Source organism: Sparus aurata, chromosome 19, assembly GCF_900880675.1.
Source record: "Sparus aurata chromosome 19, fSpaAur1.1, whole genome shotgun sequence".
NCBI classification, from domain to species: Eukaryota; Metazoa; Chordata; class Actinopteri; order Spariformes; family Sparidae; genus Sparus; species Sparus aurata.
The window spans coordinates 16,275,401-16,298,057 of record NC_044205.1 but is presented as its reverse complement, the minus strand read 5'-3'; the positions used below and the strand labels follow the sequence as shown (position 1 = coordinate 16,298,057).

The following is a 22,657-nucleotide window of genomic DNA, read 5'->3' as shown; positions in this document are numbered from 1 at the left end:
GTTATAGGCCTTTAATGACTTTTTTATCTGGAGTCTCCTCGCTAGGAGACCGTGTGTTTGAAAGCTGGCGTACATACCGTACCACTGTAAAGTAATGTAAACAGCTCTGGAGCAGATGCGTGGAGTTAGATACGATGGCACACTGACATTTGGGGATTTTTACATTATGTCCTGTCACGTCATGGGAAATTCTCAGGAGGATAACACACACACACACGGAGGGAAATCCTTCAGGATCGAGCTGCACTATTGCGCTCGTTATTGCTCTACATCTCAAATTGCCCAATACTGAACACACTCCACTGACCCTTACTCTCATTAACCCCTGTTCCATGCAGAGTTAACGTGGAGACAAGAAGATACACCACGAGAAAGAAGCAGCGCATCACGCCCGCTGTTTCATAAAGGAGAGGAAAGAGAGTGTGCTCTTGTAGGAAATTCTTCACCAACAAAGCCAAGGAGAGACTGTGGAGGAAATAGAGGAAACCATCTGCACAAGGCGTACTTATGCATTTTTAATGACTGCAGGTGAGCCACTACAAGAGGTAACCTCTTTGTACCAGCCTTGGACTCCACATGACTCCCTCCTCTGCCCGCCTGCCTGTCTGACTCATCCCGGTCTTTCTTGAGGGGGCTGCAGAAATATGTGCCATTCTCAGGGAGATTACAAAGCACAGCCACACAGTGTAATGGCATGCTGGTGAAACCCAATCCTATCACCGCCGCTGCCGACACAGCCCTGCGCCCCGCACACATTTACACACAGCCGCTCTCACACAGGCTATTCTCCTCTACTCCCCCAGGAGCAAAGCTTTCATGAGGTGTGACTGTGAGGCAGAACATGTGGCCCGTTTAGCGCTTCTCCAACTCTGTTCTACGTCATCTCTGAGGTGAGATGTAGAATGATAGCGGGGAACAACAGCAGCAGCAGTCAATGGAATTCACTGAGGAGGCTTTTCCATCAGAGTGAAACCCGTTCGCTGCGGTTCTTGAGCCTCACTTTGAATTTTAATGAGCTTTTCAACCAAAAAGAATTTGTTTCGGACCCAGCTGGACCCAAAAAACACCTTAACCTAAAGTGCGCATGTCATATTCTACAGCCCATTCAAGAACCAGAGCTGATGTGGTGGAAAAGGGGAATGAGTCTCCAAGAGTCCAAACTGTCGTTCTCAATGTGGATGATGGAAATACGGGAAAGCGGAACAGGGCGATGTATCAGGTCGTCAGTATTTTTCCTTGGGGTGCTAAAGTTGCTATGAAGGCCTGTTCCGGAACAACCTGGAAACGCACTAGCTAACGGTACAAAGTCACTAATTCCTTTTTCCTGGAGTGTACTGAGCTACTTATTTATGTCTGCAGTGATGAAAACATGGTGGGAATGTCATTAGTTTGACAGGTATATACAGCCGCAAGTGGTGGGACAATTCACATTTTCACTGCTGGAGGGGCACCCTATATGGCACCTAATCACATTTTCTCGCACATCAAACCACCGTTATCATGTTTTATGTACCATAAGGGCATCTAAATTTCAGCCAGATCACCAAAGTAATAACATTCATGTATATACAAAATGTAATGTCATATACAGTCGTAAGTTGTTGAGACATTTCAGTAGGATTCATCAAAACCATTAAGGCACATTGTCTGAGAGCCAGAAATGTCAAAATGAAAAAGGAATACCAATCAACATTGCCGTCAGTCTTTCCTCACTTGTGTGTGTGTGGTTTCATCCTGTGACATCTTTTAAAGGGCCTTACGTAGTTTCGGAGAAGAAATTCAAAGTCGGAATTTCAAAGTCGGAATTTCAATATTTACAATATTAATGAGGTAATGATACAAAATCAGACATATTTATGTTTTCCATAACTGAATAAACAAGCTGTTCTCAGAGGCAAAATAAGGTCCCCAGAACACTGTTTGAAGCTAGAAAGGTGGCAGGGTCCGCCACAGATTAAACAAGGCGAAACTACATTGTGTTTATCAGTTTATTCAGTCAAGAACACAAAGAGATTTTGTATATTTTTTTTGTTAAGGCATTAAAAAAAAAAAAAAAAAATCAGTCAATGAAGATCTTTCGCTTCCAAGTAAAAATGTATACCCCAAAACTACACAGTGCACTTTTAAGGCTGCGAACTATGACTGTTTATGATGATAACACGGTTTAAGCACAGAATAAGATTACATTACACGCTGTAATCTGGTTGTGCTGTGGGTCGTTTGGAAACTGCTCGACTAACTCATGATGCATGTGCCATTGCATCAGCTGTGTTATTTATAGCTCTTTCGTACGTAGAAGATGTCAATCTCTCCGGTCATTAATTCTACTTATATAGATAATATGAGGCCAGTTACTTGATGTATGTGTGTGTGTGTGTGTGTGTGTGCGTGCGTGTGCGTGTGCGTGTGTGTGTGTGTGTGTGTGTGTGTGTGTGCATTTGATTCTGTCAGCAATAAATGTTGTGTTACCTTACACCATCGCATCGCCATAAATATGAGGCATGTCAGGGGGATAAATATACTGTATGACGCGGCCAGACCTGTGATTCAGACGGCTGGCAGGCCTTCCCACCGTTACAGTTACTGTACGCTTCGTGCCTCATTGCTACTGTACATTTTGTCACTTCATAAAGTGGTAAACTTGAGATACCTCTTTAAGGTGTGTGGCGCCATTTCGTAAAAAAACTTTATAAGAGGTGGTACCAGGATCAAAACACACACATGCCCACACACAGAAAGAAAAAAAATTAACCCAGTTCCACTTCTGGCCATATTTGGGGCAGAAGAAAGTCAGCGCCGTCGAGGACGGCCAAGATGGAATCTTACGTGATGTACCGCAGCTTGGGATTATTTTGTTCACATATTGAAACACAGGCTGATCTATAACTCTCTCCAAAAAGGGCAGGTGGTGAGTGGCTGAGGTCATCACACAGCAGGTGATAAACAAACACCCCTGGACACAAACACACACACACACACACACACACACACACACACACACACACACAGACGGAACACACTCTCTCTGTTCTCCTGCCAAATGATGCCAAACCTTATCTCATCTCTTACATCCAAACAGACAGTATCTCCCATTCTCTTAAAATCTCATTCCTCCCATTTATATGGACACACACACACACACACACACACACACACACACACACACACACACACACATAGACATTTAGGAGAGATGATAGTGTGAGTGAGATGGCGGGCTGCTATATCAGTGGTGGGACGGGTATATATTCCTGGCTGGTGCTGATAAGCCAACTGATGCCTTGCCTTATTTAGTCAGTACTCACTGCTGACACACTAGCAGAGTAGCACACACCGCATGCACTCTCACTGTATGCATTTGTCGTGTGTGTGTGTGTGTGTGTGAGGTGTTCCTGTGTGGAGAGGTGAGTTCTGATTAAGTGAATGCATATAGATAGTCTGTGGCTATAAGTGTTCCTGAGTGTGTTTGTGTGTGTGGGAGAGGACATGTGCACATGTGCATCTGATGTTTTAGCTCTAACATGTGCAGTTGTTAGCTTAATGTGTTGAGTACATTAAAGGATCAAGATGTAGTGTTGGGGAAGACATTTTAATCAGAAGAGAAAGATCTTCATTGACTGATTTTTTTTATGCCTGAACAAATTCAATACAAAACGCTTTGTTTTCATGACTGAATAAACTGAATAAACAAACTGACCTTAAAGGACAACACAGTTTCATTCTGTCGTACTTTGTTTATATGTGGCGGACCCTGCCACCTTTCTAGCTTCAAACAGTGATCTGGGGACCTTATTTTCCTCTGAGAACAAGCTTGTTTATGCAGTGATGGAAATAAATAAATATTTCTGGGTTTGTATTATGACCTCATTAATATTGTTAATATGAAAATTCTAACTTTGAATTTCTTCTCCAAAACTACACAATGGACCCTTAAATAAGTATTTTACATCTGATGATACCATAGACAGGTGAAATAAGCACATTATTTTTCTTGATTTTCTACTTTGATAATCGATCAACATTTCCTGATTCAGCCCCTTTAATGTGAATATTTCTTGCTTTCTTTACTCCTCTCTGACCGTTAACTCAATATCTTTGGGTTGTGGATGAAAAAAGAAGACATCTGAGACATAAGATGGTAAGCTTCCTTAACGTTGGATGTCAGCATATGGTCATCTCTTGCGCATCTACCTACAATCAAGTTGCAGACATTACACTTTGGATTATCTGATGCCAGAAAATCCAAGTTGGATCACCTCCAAATTTCACTTTAAACTCTTTATCATAATGATCATTAATACATGGTCAATTTAAAGTTAAACTGGAGTTAATAGTACGGTTGGATATGGGTAATAGGATGAAATGAAATGCTTTATAAACATATTTTAAGCAATTGTTAATTTAAAGTGGCACTTGATGTTTATAGATCTTTACAACTGCTTCATAAAGGGTTTATAACACATTGTATTGTTTGTTAACAGTGAAATAACATTGACTACAGTTAGATCAGCTATAAATGTACTGCTATTTATTAATGATGGGCTCCAGTAGTGTGACTATGTTAGTCGCAAAAGGACCCAAAATCTGTCAAGTGCGCCTAACATTTACATCAGTTGCACCTGTGCGCCTTAAATTTAGCAGTTTATTTTCTTTAAACAATTGAGGTTAGCGCAATTTCTTGTTGCGTTTTATTTAAATGAAGTAAACTATGTATTTGCACCATTAGTCCTGTCGACAGCCATTAACTTAATGTGGTAAAGTGGTTGTTATTCTAAGGCGTTTAAAATGTCTGGTCATCTGCAAATCTGATGGATATCTATTCACATGTGAGTGAGAAAAGGATGAACAACACAGGCCAAAAACAGGCTCACTAGCAGAGGTGAAACCGTGCTGATGATAAACACTCTTCCTGAATATCATTAGTCTCAACGTTTTGCTGATTGCTGCGAAGAAGAAAATAAGCACCGTATAAATATCTTCCCTATGTCAGGAGGACCTGCATATTAGGTGTTGGTTAACCTTTCACCAGAGCCTGCAGAGCAAACAGTGCTATCAAATGGAAACACACACTTGGCCACCACTCACGGATTGGCTTGCGGCGTGTTTGTTTTGGCATTTTAATCATCCTTAGCATCGCAGAAGGGAGCGTTTATTGACTTAACCCGAGAAAAGGAAGGTCAAGTGATAGAGAACCAACACAGTTTACATTGAAAAGAATCGCAAATGTGTAAAAAATTTAACTTTGCAAAGCCATTTTAACACACACACACACATCCTTTTGAGACTTCTGCTTTTGTGAGATAGCACAAGGAAGGTTTTGGCACGACAAAGGCCATTACAGTAGATTACACAGTGTATACTGACACACCGCTGAGCCACCAGGATACCTAAACGACTGATCTGTAACAAAAAGGCTTTACGGGTGAAGCATCATGACACAGTGAATGTTTCAATGGCACAGCCACTTATCTCAGTTCACAGGCTTTGGACACAACCACATCACACACACCCACCCACGGACCCAACAGCATAACTGTGTGTGGTAGTCCATTTCGCATAGATAATGAAATAACAGTGAATGGGGGTCACAGACGCAGAGCTCCACTTCGCCTCATCGCGCTAGCTCACTATTGATTGGCTGACCACGAATCATGAGGTCATCAACTCCATCACAGCGGCTGATGGGATAGGGAGAGATGGGTGTGTCCCCTCTGAGCCCTTTTTTTTTTTTTTTTAATTCACTCTTTCTCGTTTCTGTCCACTCCAGACTTCTCAGAAACGTGCTGCTCAGCAAAGGCGCAGCATCCCCCCCCATCTCATCCAATCAACATTTATCCCCTCACTCTCTCACTTCAATGCATTTGTTTTTAACTCTCTTCCTCTTTCTCCTCCGACAGCTCTGTCTCCCTCCCCTCGTTTTCCCTGTGGATCCGTCGCTCCACATCCAAAGACAGCGAGTCACGTGACCAGAACTGGATCGATACGAGTGCATCTTTTTTTGCAGTGCACTGTATAATGAGACTTACATAACCGGCTTACACACAGCAGTCACAGCCTGCCGTTCTCGCTGTTTGTAGCGCAAATTTGGTCTTGATTTTAAACGATCTTCATTCCAGTCAGGAGAAGGGAAGAGCTTGTTTTGAGATTTTCAGCACAGCACATGATGGATGGTGGTGCGGGTACGTACCAGCCAGTAATTTGATAACTTACTACGGTACAGGGGACCTTGTTTGCTGCCATAAACACTTTGCATCAGCTTGAATGCTCTCACCGTTGTTGCTTTAGCGCTAAGCATCAGGTCATGTGTTTACTCCTGCTGCAAATTGTTGCTCTAACGCACAGCCCAACAGAGGATCTGTTCCTTTCAACACATTATTAATTTTTCTCTTTTCCCACTAGGTTTATCTCAAACTCCCTGGCTCTCGCTGACACAGATACAGACTCATAATATCACGGGTCTTATCCGTGGAATAAACAGTATGCTGGAGTTTCAATATCAAGCATGTTAAATCCACCTTATGTAATCTTCGTCTTATATCCTTGAAATCTGCGGAACAAAGCATTTTCTCTCTGCGCTCGCCGGGGAGGAATCATTGTATTCTAAGACTGTCTGGATATTATACTCAGATCTGAGTTAGAATACTCTTATTTATTCCCCACAGGTTTTTATAAATGTGAGTATTTCATTTCATCAGTTATAACAGATTGTTGATTAAGCATTTAGTCTAACAATGTTGAAATAATGACACCATTTATTTAATAGTCGAGTTAGTGGAGAGACTAAAAAGAATGTTAGGTTGTTGTTCGGTCTACCAATTAGGTGCAGACTGTCAACTATTCTCAGCTATTGGATGAATTGCCCTGAAACTGTGTTCAGACATTTATGATCCCCAGAGCATGAACCTTACAAACTAAGGTGATTGTACCGTACTTTTCCATTAGTGCAAACATGAGGTTGAATTTTCGAAATGTTTGAGGAACTATCTCCACAAGATAGTTTGCACAAATATTCATAGGCCCCAGAGGATGAACCCTACGGAGTCAAATCCTTTTAATTATTCTAAAGTACCACCATTTTAGTAAATATCCGAGCAATTATTTAGGACTTAGGTGCTTGCCTGACTCTTTATGTTGCAACAGCAGCAGGTTGAGGTTTTCACTAATCCTGACATCAACATCTCAAAGATGGAATGACATAACATTTCATGACATTCACGTTCCCCAGAGCAGGAATCAATTATGGAGGATTTTTGTTTATTAGTTAAATGTCTCAGCATTTATCTTAGCAAGATAGCAATAACAGTTTGTATAGACAATTATGGCCCACAGAGGATGAACCCTACTTACTGAGGATCCCTTATTTTTTCCTCTAGCACCTGTAAATGTCTGAGCTATGACTAGATGGCTTGCCATTCAATTTTGTACAGATATTCATGGTGCATGGTGGATGAATCCTAAAGACTGTGGTAATCCCCTGACTCGTCTTGTTGTGCCACGAGCAGGCTTAAGGTTTCACTTAACTGAGAAACATTTCAACATTAACTGGACAAATTCACATGAAATTTTGTAGAAACATTCTCAATTCATCAGAGGATAAATTCTAACAACTTTGTTGATCCCCTGACATCTTTGGACATTTTTGGCATTGAGTAAAATGTCTTGAGATAAAATTACTTGAGTGATCCCTTAACATTTCAACTAGCAGCATGATGGGGTCAACTTTTCCCTTTCTCCAGTACGTGGGTTTATGACTAGTATGACCAGAGTACATGCAAAATGTGCTTAATGCTAGTTAGAAATCGTTAGCATGCTAAACGTCTAAACTAGAATGCTAAACATGGAATTCTACCCATTTAACACCAGCATCTTGTGAACTGTGAACATGTTCGCACGCTCACACAGTACAGCCTTAAGAACTGCCAGCATGGCTGAAACATAAAAAATAACTCTGGAAATTTGTGAAGCTGTGCCCAGCAGGACAACAGACTAATTCAACTGATTAATTGATTAAGTACTATTAAAGTTCATTATCTTAATTTTGATTGATTTACTTTGCTTGTTTGCAAGTATAAGTGTCGTTTCCTTGAGTTGAGTATGAGGCAATAAACTTGTCTTGGATTTTGTGTATTATAATAGATTCTTCATATCTTTTCATGTGTGCGTATTTATGTGCACATCTTGAGCCAGAGAGAGAGAGGGGGGGGGGAGAGAAAAAAATCAAAATATGCTTGATTGCATGGAGACCTTTTCACAGCTTGTACACATCCTCGCAGTCTTGAGTCTAATAATTCCCTGATGCAATGAAACCAGAGGATGTCAAAGTGATGCTGCGTACGCTGAACTGTGTCCCAGTAGGAGGGAGGCTTTAAAGGAAAAGGTCACATCTCATCCACCTGTTAAAGAGCAGATGCCACATCAGAGCAATACTTGGCAGGAGGAGCAGGTATCGTTATTGGGCACACGAGACGCACTTGGCACGGTCGCAGGTATGGCTATACTGCTCACGCACATGAACTCACAGGCACACAGACCGCAATCTCACACACTCACGGACCAACACACACACACACACACAAGATCCCCAACCCCTCTCCCTGGGAATGAAAGATATGGGCAGAGAATAGAAACAGAACCTTTTCCAGGGATGATGGCACTGGCCACACAAAAGCCTTGACTGTTGATGATGTATAAAGGTCGGAGCTGTTGTCATGGGACTCCACTTACACAAGACTGAGCCTTCAATCAGACCGGGGAAACGTTTGTCAAACAGTCCACTGCTCTGACTCTTCAATGCTGAAAATAAACTGCTGAGGATTTTCGCCCTGTCTTTTTTTGTGTTTACACAGTATACACCCACATGCACATACAGAAGCATGAATGGACACACACATAGACACAGTACCTGGAAGCTGCTATTTCCACTTTACTCCTGGCAATGGCTGCAGCCCTCTGTGCCCCCTCCACAGCCCGATCCACCTTCTCTTTGGTTTTGGGGTTCTTAAGAGGAATCAACTGCTTCCTTATTCCACGCACCAGCACGTTATTTTTGTACTTCCCTTCTTCTTTGGTGGCGTCTGGGAAAACCGTGCACCCGTAACCATGGCGCTTGTTGTTAAGCCACTCTCCTTCATACTTCATCCCGTTCGATCTCTCTGAAACACCAAATCCATTGCGTTTGTCGTTCTTCCACTCGCCCATGTAGGTCTCAGTCGTAGTGGCATCCACATGGTCCTCTAGAGGAAGGTCCTCATCCTGCAGCTCGCCGTCGCCGATGGATATGGTAGAGTTGGCGTCGCTGGAGCTGATGCGGCTCATTGCGGCATCACTGCGCGCAGAGCTGCGCTTGCTGGAGATTGAGGTCCGAGAGTCAGACTTGCGCAACTGTCGGAGGCTGCCAAAGAGTGACCCACGGCGAAACAGGCCCTTCTTCTTGCCGGTGACGACCTCGCTGTCTGAGTGGAAGTTAAGAACGAAGCCGCCACGGCTGCCTGTCGGTGTGTCTGTGGGGGAGGAGAGGTCCTGGAGCACTGTGCCGTTGCTCTGCTCAGAGCGCAGGGAGGCCAGAGATGTGCGCAGAGGGGAGCGGATAACAGTGGCCATGCCATAGGGAACGCTCTGACGCACGCCGTAGCCATGCCGCATTCCACCCATCCACTGGCCTTGATAGGTACCTGAGGAACAGGTAGACACAGGTCAGGGTCAGTCACAACCACAGTACACATACACAAGCAGTGGTTTCCAAACTCTAGTAAAACCATGAGGTTTTTGTTTTTTTGGAAATGTCAGAGAAATTACTAGATGGTTTGTCATTACATTTGCTACTGATGTTCATGGTTCCCAGATGATAAATCCTACAGACTGTGGTTGTTCCCTGTCTCTTATGTTACGCCAACAGCACGTCGAGGTTTTTACTTATCGTGGATAATATCTCAACATCTTCTAGTTTGATTCATATAAAACATTTGTAGAGACATTCATGAAAGAAAATAATAAGAAATAATAATTTCTTGAATTGTCATGAAATTTGGTACAGACGTCCATGTTCCAGGCGCGATGAATTGTAATAACTTTGGTGAAAACATTTAACTGAGCACCATCATCTGGTACAATTGTAATTTCTCCAGGACTGTGATATATGATCAGATAAATGCAGATTGTGCTTATTGCTAATTGTAGCATGCCAACAGACTGAAAATTCAGCTCAACATCAGCATCTTGTGACTGTGAACATGTTAGCATGCTGGTATTAGCATTTAGCACATAGCATCACTTTGCTCACAGTACAGCACCACAGGACTGCTAGCGTGGCACATTTCACCTTGCAGCACCATCAGGTCAAATTTCCATTTGTCCAGTACTGTTAGCATGCTAAAAGGCTAAATTATAATGGTGAACACACTAGAAATTTTACCTTTTAAACAATAGCATTTTGTGGTGGCATGCTAATGTTACCATTTAGGTCAAAGCATGCCTTGAAAGACTGCTAGTGTTGCTGCAGACTTTTATAAGTTGTGTATAATTATAAAGAAAAAAATAAATCTGGAAATTTGTAAAACTTTGCCCTTTGAAGATTAATTCAACTAAGTGATTGATTAAGTAAAATTGTAGCTCATTATAATTCACACATACACCAAGAAGTGGTTCCCAACTTTCATATCTTATGTCCCCTTTAACATGACGCATTGCCTGCTCTCTTGCATGTCAATGGAAATGTGAGCAGTTCCACCAAAGAGTAGTAGTAGAAGCATGATGATTCCACTTAAACCACTCAGGCCAATTTTTGGCCCTTTTTGGGGGGGCATGTGCCCCGAGTTGGGAACCACCACTGTCTAGGATGAAACAATGCAATGAAGTATCGAAGAAGTCATTTCATTGAGAACATGATTTGTGATATATCTTCACATGATAATTTATTTAACAGAGATTCAACATGTGATATTTAAAAAAAACATATAAAATCCTTTAACAATATTTGTGAATACTATTTTTCTCAGGTATAGAGGACAGGAGTGCAGTGTGATAAGGGGACCAGAGTTTGAAACTCTAACTCAGTAGGTCCACCATGGTAAAATACCATGTTTAATAACACTATTTTGAGCAAATTAAATTAACTCTCTGGACATGATCTCAATTTCCCATCAGATTCAAGAAGAAAAATTAAGCATTGGCTGGTATCAAGCACAATCAGCAGTGGTCTCGCAATGATTTTAATAAGCATTAAAAGTGCTGCTCCGTGTCTGTTTTTGCTTGTGTGCACAGTCTGCCTCGTCCCATCGGGCCCACTTCCAAAATGAGCCGTCTTTTATCTTAAATCAATGGGAAAAAGAGCATATAAGCCTGGATAATGTCTGCATTGTGGGATTTCCACAAACTATCTGCGCAAAAACAAAAAAGGCAAAACAAAAACAGTTTTAAATTGGCCCATCATTCGAGTCCTTGAGAGTCTGCACCGACACTGAGGATGACAGCTGATTGTTTCAAGATATGGACGTCTGAAAAGCTTAAAAGTGCTCTATGAAGTTTTGGGAAAGACATTTTAATCAGAAGAGAAATACCTAAACAAACAAAATAAAACAAACTCTGTTTGTTTTTCGCAAGGTTTCTCTTTTTCCTCTGCTGTACACTTTGCATTTTTCTGGCCAGACATTGACTACATCAGCACTAATTCCTTTAAAGCAGCATTACGTACGGGAACACAGAGGAGCCCTTTTGCTGTATGGGTGCAGACTTTATCAGCCAATGAAATGTTTTCTCTCCTTCCCCACAGATCTGGGACTGTGAGTATAACTAACTCAATCACAGAGATTTGATTAAGGTACTGATACTGAGGATCACTTGGGATGAATGTGAATCACTCAGCCTGGAGCCTATTTTCAGGCAGCCACCGACTCCCCCACGGACAGTAGGCGCATTCGCCACCATCAGCTTGTCTCTGACGGCAGGGAATCGCTATGAGTCACATAATGAGAGGAATACTTCATTAATCCCATTTGGTGCTGCTGAGCCCAATGAGCATGTACTGCTGGCCTACTGTAGCTTCTTCAGAGCGTCACATTACAACCCCCGATCCTGATAATAAGAAACGCTTGTTGATCCAGCGGCCTCGGATCTCGTCGGCCAATAACAATGAAGTAAGCCATAATGGTCAGATTCAAAACAGAAAATGATATACTACCCCAGGCAGGAGTTTAGATGGATAAACAGTGTGAGATTAACAGGCTGGCTCTGCGCGGCAGTTCAAATCAGCGACCCTGCAGATCAAGTTATCAGGATGCGTCGGGGTCAGACGGCCAGATGTTCGGTGGATCCTCTAGGATCAGCTGATTTCCCAAGCCCAGCCCTCTGTAGCTCTCATATGTGAGGCATTTACTCTGCACCATAAGGCCTCGCTTAGCGGAGATGATGCTCACAAATCACAGCGGGGAATTAGATGTTTTATAACCACAATATGCCTCGCGAGCACTTGTGTTTGCGGACCCTCCCTGATCACACAGGTCTGTAGACAAACTGTGAGCACAGCCCTGATTGGTGAGATCAAAGCACCAACATCACACTTTCAAGCCTGAGAGGGTGTCCTCAAACACAGCATAACTCATAGCCGGTGGATATATTTGTTTATTTTCAGCGCTGCAGAAATGTCTGTTTTATGTGTAGGAAGTTAAAGAGAAATTGGAAACAGCATCCAGTGGGTTTTCATTAGTTTTCACTGAAGGTGCACCTGCTCAGTGGGCTTATCTTTCACTGAAAGTCACACTCATAACACTGGCATCAAATCTTTGCTATTATTTAACAGATACACTCTTAAATGGGCACTGTGTGGTTTTGGAAGAGAAATTCAATCTCACAACTTTAATATTAAGAATAGCAATGAGGTAATAACACAAACTCAGCTGTATTTGCTTCTTCCATAACTGACTCAACAAGCTGTTGCAGGAAAATAAGGCGTTTGCAGCTAGAAAGGTGGCAGGGTCCGCCACAGCAGAGCTGTATGATATTGTGCTGTCCTTTAAAGTCAGTTTGTTTAATCAGTTTATTTAGTAGCCTATTTAGAAGGAGAAAATGAAGTTTGTTATCTAGTTTATTTGGGCATTAAAAGATCCTCCTCTTCTGATTGAAATGTCTTGCCCTAAAAACTACACAGTGCACCTTTAAAAAGGCGTCTCAAATAAGTTAAAGGTTCAAATGTGAAAACGACAGAGAAGCAGGTGATAGTCAGGCTATAATTGGCTCCAAACACATTGATTTGCTGTGATTTCCGAACTCCTCATAGTTGCCAGCTCCCCCCCTCTCTCCTCCCACTGTCATATGAGGAGCAACCGGTAGTTGCCAAACGAGATGGAACATTATCTTAAACCGTATCCGGCAAGTTAACATCAGCAGGGTGATAATAAGTCATAGTTTTTTTTAAGGCTCGGGAGGGTAGCAGGTGCTGGTTGATGCGCTTGACCACGGTGCGCAGTGCGCAATCTCAACCGTAACTTGGATCATATCAGATGGAAGATCCGCGCGCTGATGTATCTCCGTGAGCCTCCATCGGTTTAAGTCTGAGCATCCTCTCTCTCTCACACACACACACACACACATACACACAGGCTACATAACACACCATCAGTCACAGCAGTTAAAGCGACACGCACGTTAAACAAGCACCGGAGGAAAACTGTCTTTTTTCCCAGTCCTACCTCCGTCTCCATAGGTCTCGATCCCGTATCCATCCTGCAGCCCGTTGCTCCAGGTGCCGTCGTATCTCGCAGGTGTGTTGTGGCTCTGCCGGACACCGTAGCGACCCTTGAAACCGTGACTCCACTCCCCGCGGTACATCCACTTTCCTTTATTCTCCACGCCGAGCCCATGCCTCTTCCCCTGGGACCAGTAGCCCCTGTAGGTATTCCCGCTGGGCCAGGTGTACACCCCGACTATCTCGAAGCCGTGCGACCAGGACCCGGCGTACTCGCCCTGGCCCTTGGGTCCGGTGCAGATGCCGTGTCCGTGGGCTTTGCCATCCTCCCACCCCCCGCAGTAAGTGCCACCGTCGTCGAAGTCGAACCTTCCGCCCGTCATTCAGATAAAGGCTGGAAAATAAAAAAAGCAGATCGTGCTGCAGACTTCAGGCGTCTCCAGGACCGAGGCTGAGGAGATCCAGGACCGGTGGTGGTGGTGGTGGAGAGATGACAGTATGATGCCGACAAGATGATGACTAAAATAAAAAAAAAAAAAAAGAGAGACAGGGGGGTGAGGACAGAGGGCAGCGCTCGCAGACACTGACATGCAACACACACACACACAAAAAGGCGTGCGTAACGGCAAAAGTGTGGAGGTATGAATGGTGGGCGTCGCTTACCGGAGGCGCACGCCGGGTTTTCTCCGCTGTGTGCTGCTGCTCGTCTCCCCCCTCTCACCCACTGATCACAGAGGGAGAGAGAGAGAGGCGTCGAGTCCCTGCTAAGGAAAAGACACTGGGCCAATCGCAACGTCACGCCACAGGGACCTCCCACTCTCCTCTCCTCTCCTCTCCTCTCTCTCTCTCTTCACCCCCGTGCGTGAAGAGGCGCGTCACCCCCCCCCCCCCCCCCAAAAAAGGTTCCTCTTCCACATCTCTGCTACGCATCTGAAACCGTAGCTCTCACTTTACAGGTGTGAGCGTTACATAACGACGTCAGAAGTGTGGGATTCTTCTGTGAATCCACGCTGGCTTATTATATTTAGTCTTATCTTATCAGTCATGGTTACATAATCGCACTCATATGGCCCATTCCTGTGAGCTGTTAATCTATAGCTGGAAACCATACATAGCTCTATTAAATTTCAGAGATCATGTTGTAATATGATAGATATATGATAGATAGAATTAAAGTAATTCTATCTATCTAATATGAATATATCAATGCAACCCATGTTTACGTCGTATTCAGTAGCTACATTATTGGTTGAATGCATGCTCCAGTCCTACATATATGATTTTATTAGACATTATACTATATTTATCAGTGATGAGACACTATAAAATACTAAACTATGCCAAACTGTATCATTATATATATTTAATGTTATATCCTAATGCTCTACTATACTGTATATTGTGTCATACTACACTACATCACTTGTATTTGTATCTTACATCTCATTAAAGGTGCGCTATGCAGTTACGGAGAAGAAATTCACGCTCAGAATTTTTATATTTATGATATCAATGAGGCAATAATACCTTTCTGTTTTTTTCCCCCATAACTGAATAAACAAGTTAAAGGGAAAAAAAAGGGCCCCAGAACGCTGTTTGAAGCTAGAAAGGTGGCAGGGTCCCCCACATATAAACAAAGTGAAACAATATGAAATTTGTTTAGTTTATTCCGTCATGAAATTGAAGGAGAGTTTGGTCATTTAGTTTGTTTAGGCATAAAATAATCAGTCAGTGAAGAGCTTTATCTTCTGATTAAAATTGCATCTCCCAAACTACACAGTGCACCTTTAACATATTGTAATATATCATTCAATATCATGTGTTATACTGTTTTATTACATTAGACACTAGGTCTATAGTGTATTTATCTCATAATTACATGTTATTAAATACACTTTAGTACCATCATTTAATCATATTATAGCCTATATTAGTCATTGTCTGTATACTGTTCACATACATCTCACGTGACTTTGGGATTTTGTAACCTTTGAAATTTCCCTTTGCTCTTGTTAAGTGTCTATTTTTGCCTATTCCTGTTTTTATTCAATTCTTTTTTAGTTATCTTTCAGTTTTCTCTATTTTTTCTCACATTGAAGAGATAGATAACAGCGACATCTGCTGGACAAACGCGCCTATTACACCGCTGGAGAGGTTCGCGACAGTCAGGTGTTGAGCTGCTGAGCTAACAGTGCAGCAAACATAAACTTTGACTAACTCTTTGTTTCTTACGATGTCAGTCCTTGAAGGCCTACTTACTGAAGTATACTTACACCGATCAGCCGTGTGGGGCTTTGTAATGATGTATGTAGACATTTGAAAAGTTAAATACGTCGTTAATAAAGCTATTTTAAACACGGTTTAACACATGCTACATGCTAGCACTACTACTACCAGAACTTCCAGTAACAGGTATGATGGAAAAGAGAAGAATAAGAAAAAGAAGAAGAAGAAGAAGAAGAAGAAGAAGAAGAAGAAGAAGAAGAACTACCACTTTTCTGTCTTTAAACAAAGTCAATTTTGGTTATCAGAGTCTTTTTCTGAAGATTAGTCTTGAAAAGAGGGGTCGTCTTAAAATCAGGGTCGTCCTATATTCGGGTCAGTACGGTAATAGGAGAAGAAGAAGAAGAAGAAGAAGAAGAAGAAGAAGAAGATTGATTTACAGAAATACCTTTCAGAAATGCTTGGAAAAGATGGTCTCTCAAACACAGATTGATATCTAACTTAATATCTAACTTCTCCCCAGATTAAATGTATATAATTATTTAATAACTATTTCGGCAAAATATTACATCCATAAAATGAGAATGGCTCGAAAGATTATCCTGTCACACTGTTACAGATTTGAAATCATATTTGACATCCATTGAATTGGTCTGTCACAACTGGGAAAAGTAACTAAACAATTTAGATGTTTCAAATGTACTCCTTATATTTAGTAGACCTCTAAACTGTGTTGTGTTGTGTTGTGTTTTGTTTTGTTTTGTTTGTTGATGTTTGGTTGTGCTGAGGGTGGACTGGGATTTTGAACTTGTACGGATTGTTTGTATTCACTTCACTTCACTTCAATTCAAATGCACATGGAGCAGTTGTACACAGACACAAACAAGTCAGCATGTTAGTTACACAGACACAAAACAAGTCAGATTGATTAAAATAAACTGATTGAATGAAAATACAAAATTTACAGTATTTACATGAGGTGCAAAGTAGCATCGAGGTAGGTTGGGTTGTGCACAGCAGTAGTCAGTGTATGTATTCAAAATATTCTTGAATAAAAAAACATGGAAAAGAATATAAAATAAAGGAAGAGGTAATGGTGGAGACTAAAACTAATTGACATATAGTATATGTTTAGATAAACTCGAAGGTGTATGTTCCACTCCGAGCCACTAGGGGGTGCACTGTGTCGACTGTGACGTGACGCTGACCTCACTCGTCCCCTAAAATACTAACAGAGAAAATGGCGTCCGAAAACAGCCCCGACTCCCAAGAAGAGACAGCAGCTCTTCTGGAGACTGGCCCCGAAAGAGACGAGCAGCAGCAGTGTGATACCGTGGCGACACGGAGCGGGTCCAAACTGACTCTGTATCACTGGACGCAGTCGTTTAACTCTCAGAAGGTGAGCGGCTTCATGTTTCAGCACCACAGGGCGGCGGACAGCTCCCTGCTACATGTCCGCAGGTTACATGAGTGGATGAGGTGGAGACATACTTCACCGAGGCTGTCTTACAGGATATAAGTTGTAAATGGTTTAGTGTGATACGTCCAGTGTGAATGATATGATGTGAATATGTGAATGCAGTGAACACCGATGGGAGAATAGGGGAGGTTGGCTTCACTTTAAATGGTCGCCCATCTGAAGATCTTTCTGTTTTTTTAAGTACTACAGTAGAAATGTAGACATCTTTAGATACTGCCATTAAAATGGCTCTCATCATGTAAGCCTTAGAAAATAATCAGCTCCAGATAGCTTCAACTTAATTGCAAAAATGCCCACAGTTGGAGGAAAAACCTAGAATTTTCTGGGATGTCAGTCATATCCATCCTCAGTCTTACTACATAACATTTAAAAGAACATTGAAGTTGTAATGTAAGGCTGCACGGTATAGTACCTTGAAAACATCATATTGTGAATTTTTTTTAACAGACATTGTAATTGTCTCATGACTCCCAGTCTGTGGGGTTAATCAATTTTGCATCACAAATTTCATTTCTACTCAAGAGAACTATTAAAATCACCGCGATGTGACATAAGCAAACATGTTTTTGTACATCAGTGCACTAGCTCAGAATATTTCCCTCTCTTATGAACATATACTGTTTGATTGTACCAATTATTGATCTGCTCTGGACAATAAATATTATTGTTTTCTATATTTCAATTAGATTTTTACTTCTTGGACAAACATATATTCTTAAATCTTTGAAAGTGATCTCCAGCAGCACATTGAAACCATTTTGCTTACAAGAGTTGTCCCTGTGATAGCTGTGTTTGTTGCGATTGTTCTGTTAAACTGACGATAAACCATAGCCCATCTGTTTTTGTATTCTTGTCGTGATGTGTGAGAAACACTCGCTTGAGAGGAACATACATTTTTTGGTTGGGATTCCCTGCACACAAAGTGTGTCTTTGGGCTTGAGGGAAGAGTCCACCCAAAAATGCAAATTCACTCGTTATCTATCAATTCCCATGCACTGGTAGCTCGACCGTGCGCCAAGGGTGTAAATAACATATTTTAAAATCAATTGGAGATCTCTAGGCTTCTAGAGACATGGATTAAACTGGAGCCATTTATGTTTTTTTCCCCCCTGCAATGTCGTTTTGGCCTTAAAGATCCAGAAATTTTTTTGTGGGGTATAACATTGCAGCCAACTTTCCATCAGCATGCGGGTGAGTGGCTAATGACTGAATTCACATGTATGGGTAAACTGTTCCTTGAAGTCAGGGTTGATTTAAAGGAACTGCTTGGTTGTGATCTTTAATGAACAAGAAGAGCCTAACACCCCATAATGTCTCGAATCATTTGTTTGAAAATTCCAGTGCACACCATCAAGAGAGCTTAAAGTGTCCGACAAAATGAACCACAGGTATGATCACTGAGATATCTTAACTCCTACGAACAGTCACAGTTGTTGTTTTGCAGGTGCGTCTGGCCATCGCAGAGAAAGGTTTGCGCTGTGATGAGTACGATGTGAGCCTACCGCTCAGCGAGCACAACGAGCCCTGGTTCATGCGCCTGAACCCCACCGGCGAGGTGCCAGTCCTAGTCCACGATGACAACGTCATCTGTGACCCAACACAGATCATGGACTACCTGGAGCAGAATTTCAACAATGGTGAGACTGAATAAAGACTCTTTATGTATTTTGATCATCTGTTGCAGGGCTGGATTGGTCTTGTACCTCTTCTATCCGTTCTTGAGTTTCTTACTTTGCTTTCTCATTTCAGCATTTTTTTTTTTTGTTGTTGATTATTTGGTTTCGAATTAAACACGTTTTCTTTTGTTTTGATTTGTTGTACATTTTGAAGTTTGCCCTTGTTTCTTTTTTGATCATTTGTTCAATCGTTTTCTTTTACATTTTACATTTTCTCTCGGTTTGCACTCGTCCATTATAGCTTTGTTCTAAGGGTCTCATCCAGTCGCCTTAGAGGAAGAGACAATGTGGTAAGCATGGAACTATTTGAGCTAATAAAAAAATGACGTGTCATGCTGTTACATTAAATTACACTTATATTGTCTTGATTCCCTTCTGTTTTGATGCCTCACATCAATGCTCCTCCCTCGTTTGTCTCCAGAGGCCACCCCCAAGCTGATCCCTGAAGAGGGCAGTGCATACTATCTTAGAGTGCAGCACTACCGGGAGCTGCTGGACTCGCTACAGATGGATGCCTACACCCACGGCTGCATCCTCCACCCTGAGATCACGGTGGACTCCCACATACCCGCATATGCCGCCACGTGTATACGAAGTAAGACATGTGTAGTGATCCATCCATGTTTCGAGAAAGTATCATGAAGAAAGTGCAAATTGTTTCTTAATGTTCTGGTTATTGGAGCTCTTTTCAGTCATGCCTTATATTTTCTAGTGAGGCTGTTATTTGTCCCTAACACGCTGCTGTGTTTTTGTGTGACAGCACAGATCGGAAACACACAAACTGAGCTGAAGAAACTGGCAGAGCAGAACCCGGAGCTTAAAGATGCTTATGTAGCAAAACAGAGGCGCTTGAAAGTAAGTAAAGATGTCAGTATGCCGAATGTGATTTACACTGAAGACTGAGGGTTGAACCCTCCGAAGGCCACACTACCCTAAAAAGCCAAAACACAGCAACTAACACTACATCTTTTGGAAGTACTACCAGTCGAAAGTTTGGACACACCTTCTAATTTGATGGTTTTACTTTATTTTCACGACTATTTACATTGTAGATTCTCACCGAAGGCATCAGAACTATGAATGAACACATATGGAATAATGTAGTAAACGAAACAGTGTGAAATAACTCAAAACATGTTTTATATTTTAGATTCTTTCAAATAGCCACCCTTTGCTTTGATTACTGATGTGCACATTCTTGGCATTCTCTCGATGAGCTTCATGAGGTGGTCAGCCGAAAGTCGATATTGTTGTCGTAGGCGTGCATTTCGAGGGTATTATGTGTGTTTCATTGGAATGATTTTTGGTAAACTGAACAACCTAAAAAAGCCTAAAATGAAGGCATGACATATTTTCAATGCGTATGCAGTTTGGTGCCCAGCCTGAAATGTTGTATACGTTTTTTTTTTTTTTTTCTCTGTCTACAAAGCGTAACAGAAGTGAACGTGCACTCATGCATTAATATATGAAAAATGTCCCTGCAGTCCAAGTTGTTTGACCACGACAACATGAAGTACCTGAAGAAGCTCCTGGATGAGCTGGAGAGTGTGATGGATCAGGTGGAGACTGAGCTACAGAGGAGGGTGGAAGAAACACCAGGTACACAACCACAGCGGCTTGTTGCTAAGCAACCATTTTACAGTGAATAAAAGAGTGTTATCATGTTCACACAGTTTAAGGTTGGATGTCACGTAATCTCTTCTTCATGTCCTCTTCTACCTGTAGAAGAAGGCAGTCAGCCCTGGCTGTGCGGCGATTTCTTCAGCATGGCCGACGTCTCCCTGGCTGTCACCTTACACCGCCTGAAGTTCCTCGGCCTCTCCCGCCGCTACTGGGGCAACGGTAACCGCGTGAACCTGGAGACGTACTACGAGCGCGTGGTGGAGCGCCCGGCCTTCAGGAGAGTGCTGGGCCACGTCAACAACATCCTGATCTCCGCCGTCCTCCCCGTGGCGTTTCGTGTGGCCAGGAAGAACGCGCCGGTTATTCTCGGCACCACCCTGCTGATTGGTGTTCTAGGAGGAGCTACGTACCTCGCTTTCCTCTACATGAAGAAGAGGCTGACTCTCACCTTCTGAGGGAGGCGACACATGTTTTCAGCTGCTTTGGGACTGAATCTGGGTCTGGGAGGTAGAGAAACACAGAAAAATATGAGAACTGTTGCCTATTTAAATAATTTAAATGGTTTAAGATTCAAGCACTAGAGTAATCCAATCATTCAGCAGGCATCAGTAATACTGTATGTAACTAAAACAAACTTTAACTGTCTTGTGTTTTTGACACAAAATGCACTTTTTATGATCCCATTGCTGCATTACACGCCAAAGGATTGGCTTACAGGATCATACTGCTGTATTTACATGTTTTTGCCATTCATTATCAGACACATATATCACATGTTGTGTGTTTTGCAGCTTTACAAATGAAGTCAGCTTCCAAACAGCATTGTATTTACAAGCTATCGGCAGTTAAGAATAAATTACACGTCAAAAGATGAAAAAGTGAAGACTATCTTTGCACATCACAGCTCATGAATGTACCGTTCCTCCATCAAAAGTCTGGACTTTTGACTGTCTCACAGGTGATTGTAGCATAACTTCGATATACACATGCAGACAAATGTTCATACTGTATTGAAAGTGATGGAATGCAACGGCTGCTTGGGCAAACAAAACAAAAACGGAATTATTTCTGAAGCTGTCAGTACTGCGCTGTGGATATGCTTTTATCTTTTTAACGATTAACAAGATAATTCATCTGTTATCACGGGATAACAAAAGGTCGTTTTCTGCATTTATTATCAAGTGTGTCAGGCATCTGTAGTGCCGTGCTTACTTATGTCTATAAATTATCCATTATACCATTCGAACACCCACCAATCTCTACGTCGACGAGAATTATTTTGGTTGCAGCCTTCTGGACAGTTACACATGTTCGAGTTGATGTCCATTGATGTCCATCCTTTACAAATATTTGGCCCTAATGTAAATATCAAATAGGGAGAACATTCTTAGAACCAATGGCAAATATTCAGAAAAAGTACATATATCCGCTTTAAAAACTCACAAAACCATCCCCGCGGTCGTGTGTGTGTATGTCACGGTTTCACTCCTCTGAATCGAACGATTCACGATTCACTTTCTTGTGATGAATTAACCCGTTATCAAGAAAAAAACAAGGTTTGTTATTTCGAAATGAATGAATAACTAACTTTGGATTCTGAGAGAATGGCATCAGAATAGAGAAAAAATTGTAATCATGTCTGTTCTCAGCTTCCGTAGAGTACCATTATAGTAACGGCATAGCTATTTTATGGAAAAATGGGCTAAAATGTGCAAAAACACCAGTATGGTCAGACAGCTTTAGATGTACTTAAATCACTATTAAGAGCCTGATATGTTTCACCTCGCATGTGCTTTGTCATTTATGATTTCATTATCGTCCATATCTGCATGTTAAAAATGTTAAAAAGTCTGTCAGTGTTTGACAAACTGATCTGCCCGGCTGTTAACATATGTGAACTGTAGGCGCTTTGCTATCACAGCCGCACTCATGTTACACCCTGCGACCGATGGATAACTGTCTTGAAATATTCTCTAT

The 22,657-nt window shown here is 41.9% G+C and overlaps 2 protein-coding genes and 1 long non-coding RNA gene across 5 annotated transcripts in view; 2 read left to right on the top strand and 1 right to left on the bottom strand.

Moving 5' to 3' along the window:
* The window catches only part of jph1a (junctophilin 1a), a 37,122-nt gene extending 22,631 nt beyond the window's left edge, over positions 1-14,491 (bottom strand). Inside the window, exons 1-3 of one of the 2 annotated variants that reach the window (XM_030398746.1) lie at positions 14,342-14,491; positions 13,683-14,197; positions 8,903-9,671 (exon numbers count right to left, since the gene is read on the bottom strand). In XM_030398746.1, the coding sequence (XP_030254606.1) occupies positions 8,903-9,671; positions 13,683-14,061 (1,148 nt within the window). In that variant the 5' untranslated portion in view covers positions 14,062-14,197; positions 14,342-14,491. The remainder of the gene's footprint in view (positions 1-8,902; positions 9,672-13,682; positions 14,198-14,341) is intronic. The other variant, XM_030398747.1, reaches the window with a different exon arrangement.
* Positions 3,328-8,127, top strand: LOC115570276 (uncharacterized). 2 transcript variants are annotated; one of them, XR_003981735.1, is made up of 3 exons: positions 3,328-3,404; positions 4,117-4,138; positions 5,898-8,127. It is a non-coding gene; the product is annotated as an uncharacterized LOC115570276 (long non-coding RNA). The 2 variants fall into 2 exon arrangements; XR_003981736.1 differs by having other exon boundaries at positions 3,330-3,404; positions 4,120-4,138.
* A 2,613-nt stretch (positions 14,492-17,104) lies between the features above and the next one.
* On the top strand, positions 17,105-21,558 carry gdap1 (ganglioside induced differentiation associated protein 1). The gene is made up of 6 exons (XM_030397483.1): positions 17,105-17,300; positions 18,826-19,018; positions 19,479-19,652; positions 19,818-19,912; positions 20,542-20,656; positions 20,783-21,558. The coding sequence occupies exons 1-6, from the start codon at positions 17,142-17,144 to the stop codon at positions 21,133-21,135; spliced, it is 1,089 nt and encodes a 362-aa protein (XP_030253343.1). The 5' UTR covers positions 17,105-17,141; the 3' UTR covers positions 21,136-21,558.
* The last annotated feature ends 1,099 nt before the right edge of the window (positions 21,559-22,657 follow it).

Coding starts and splice junctions, on each gene's coding strand:
- gdap1 (XM_030397483.1), top strand. CDS start 17,142: ATGGCGTCCGAAAACAGCCCCGACTCCCAAGAAGAGACAGCAGCTCTT. Junction 19,019..19,478: donor GGAGCAGAATTTCAACAATG/GTGAGACTGAAT, acceptor GTTTGTCTCCAG/AGGCCACCCCCAAGCTGATC. Junction 19,653..19,817: donor TGCCGCCACGTGTATACGAA/GTAAGACATGTG, acceptor TTTGTGTGACAG/CACAGATCGGAAACACACAA.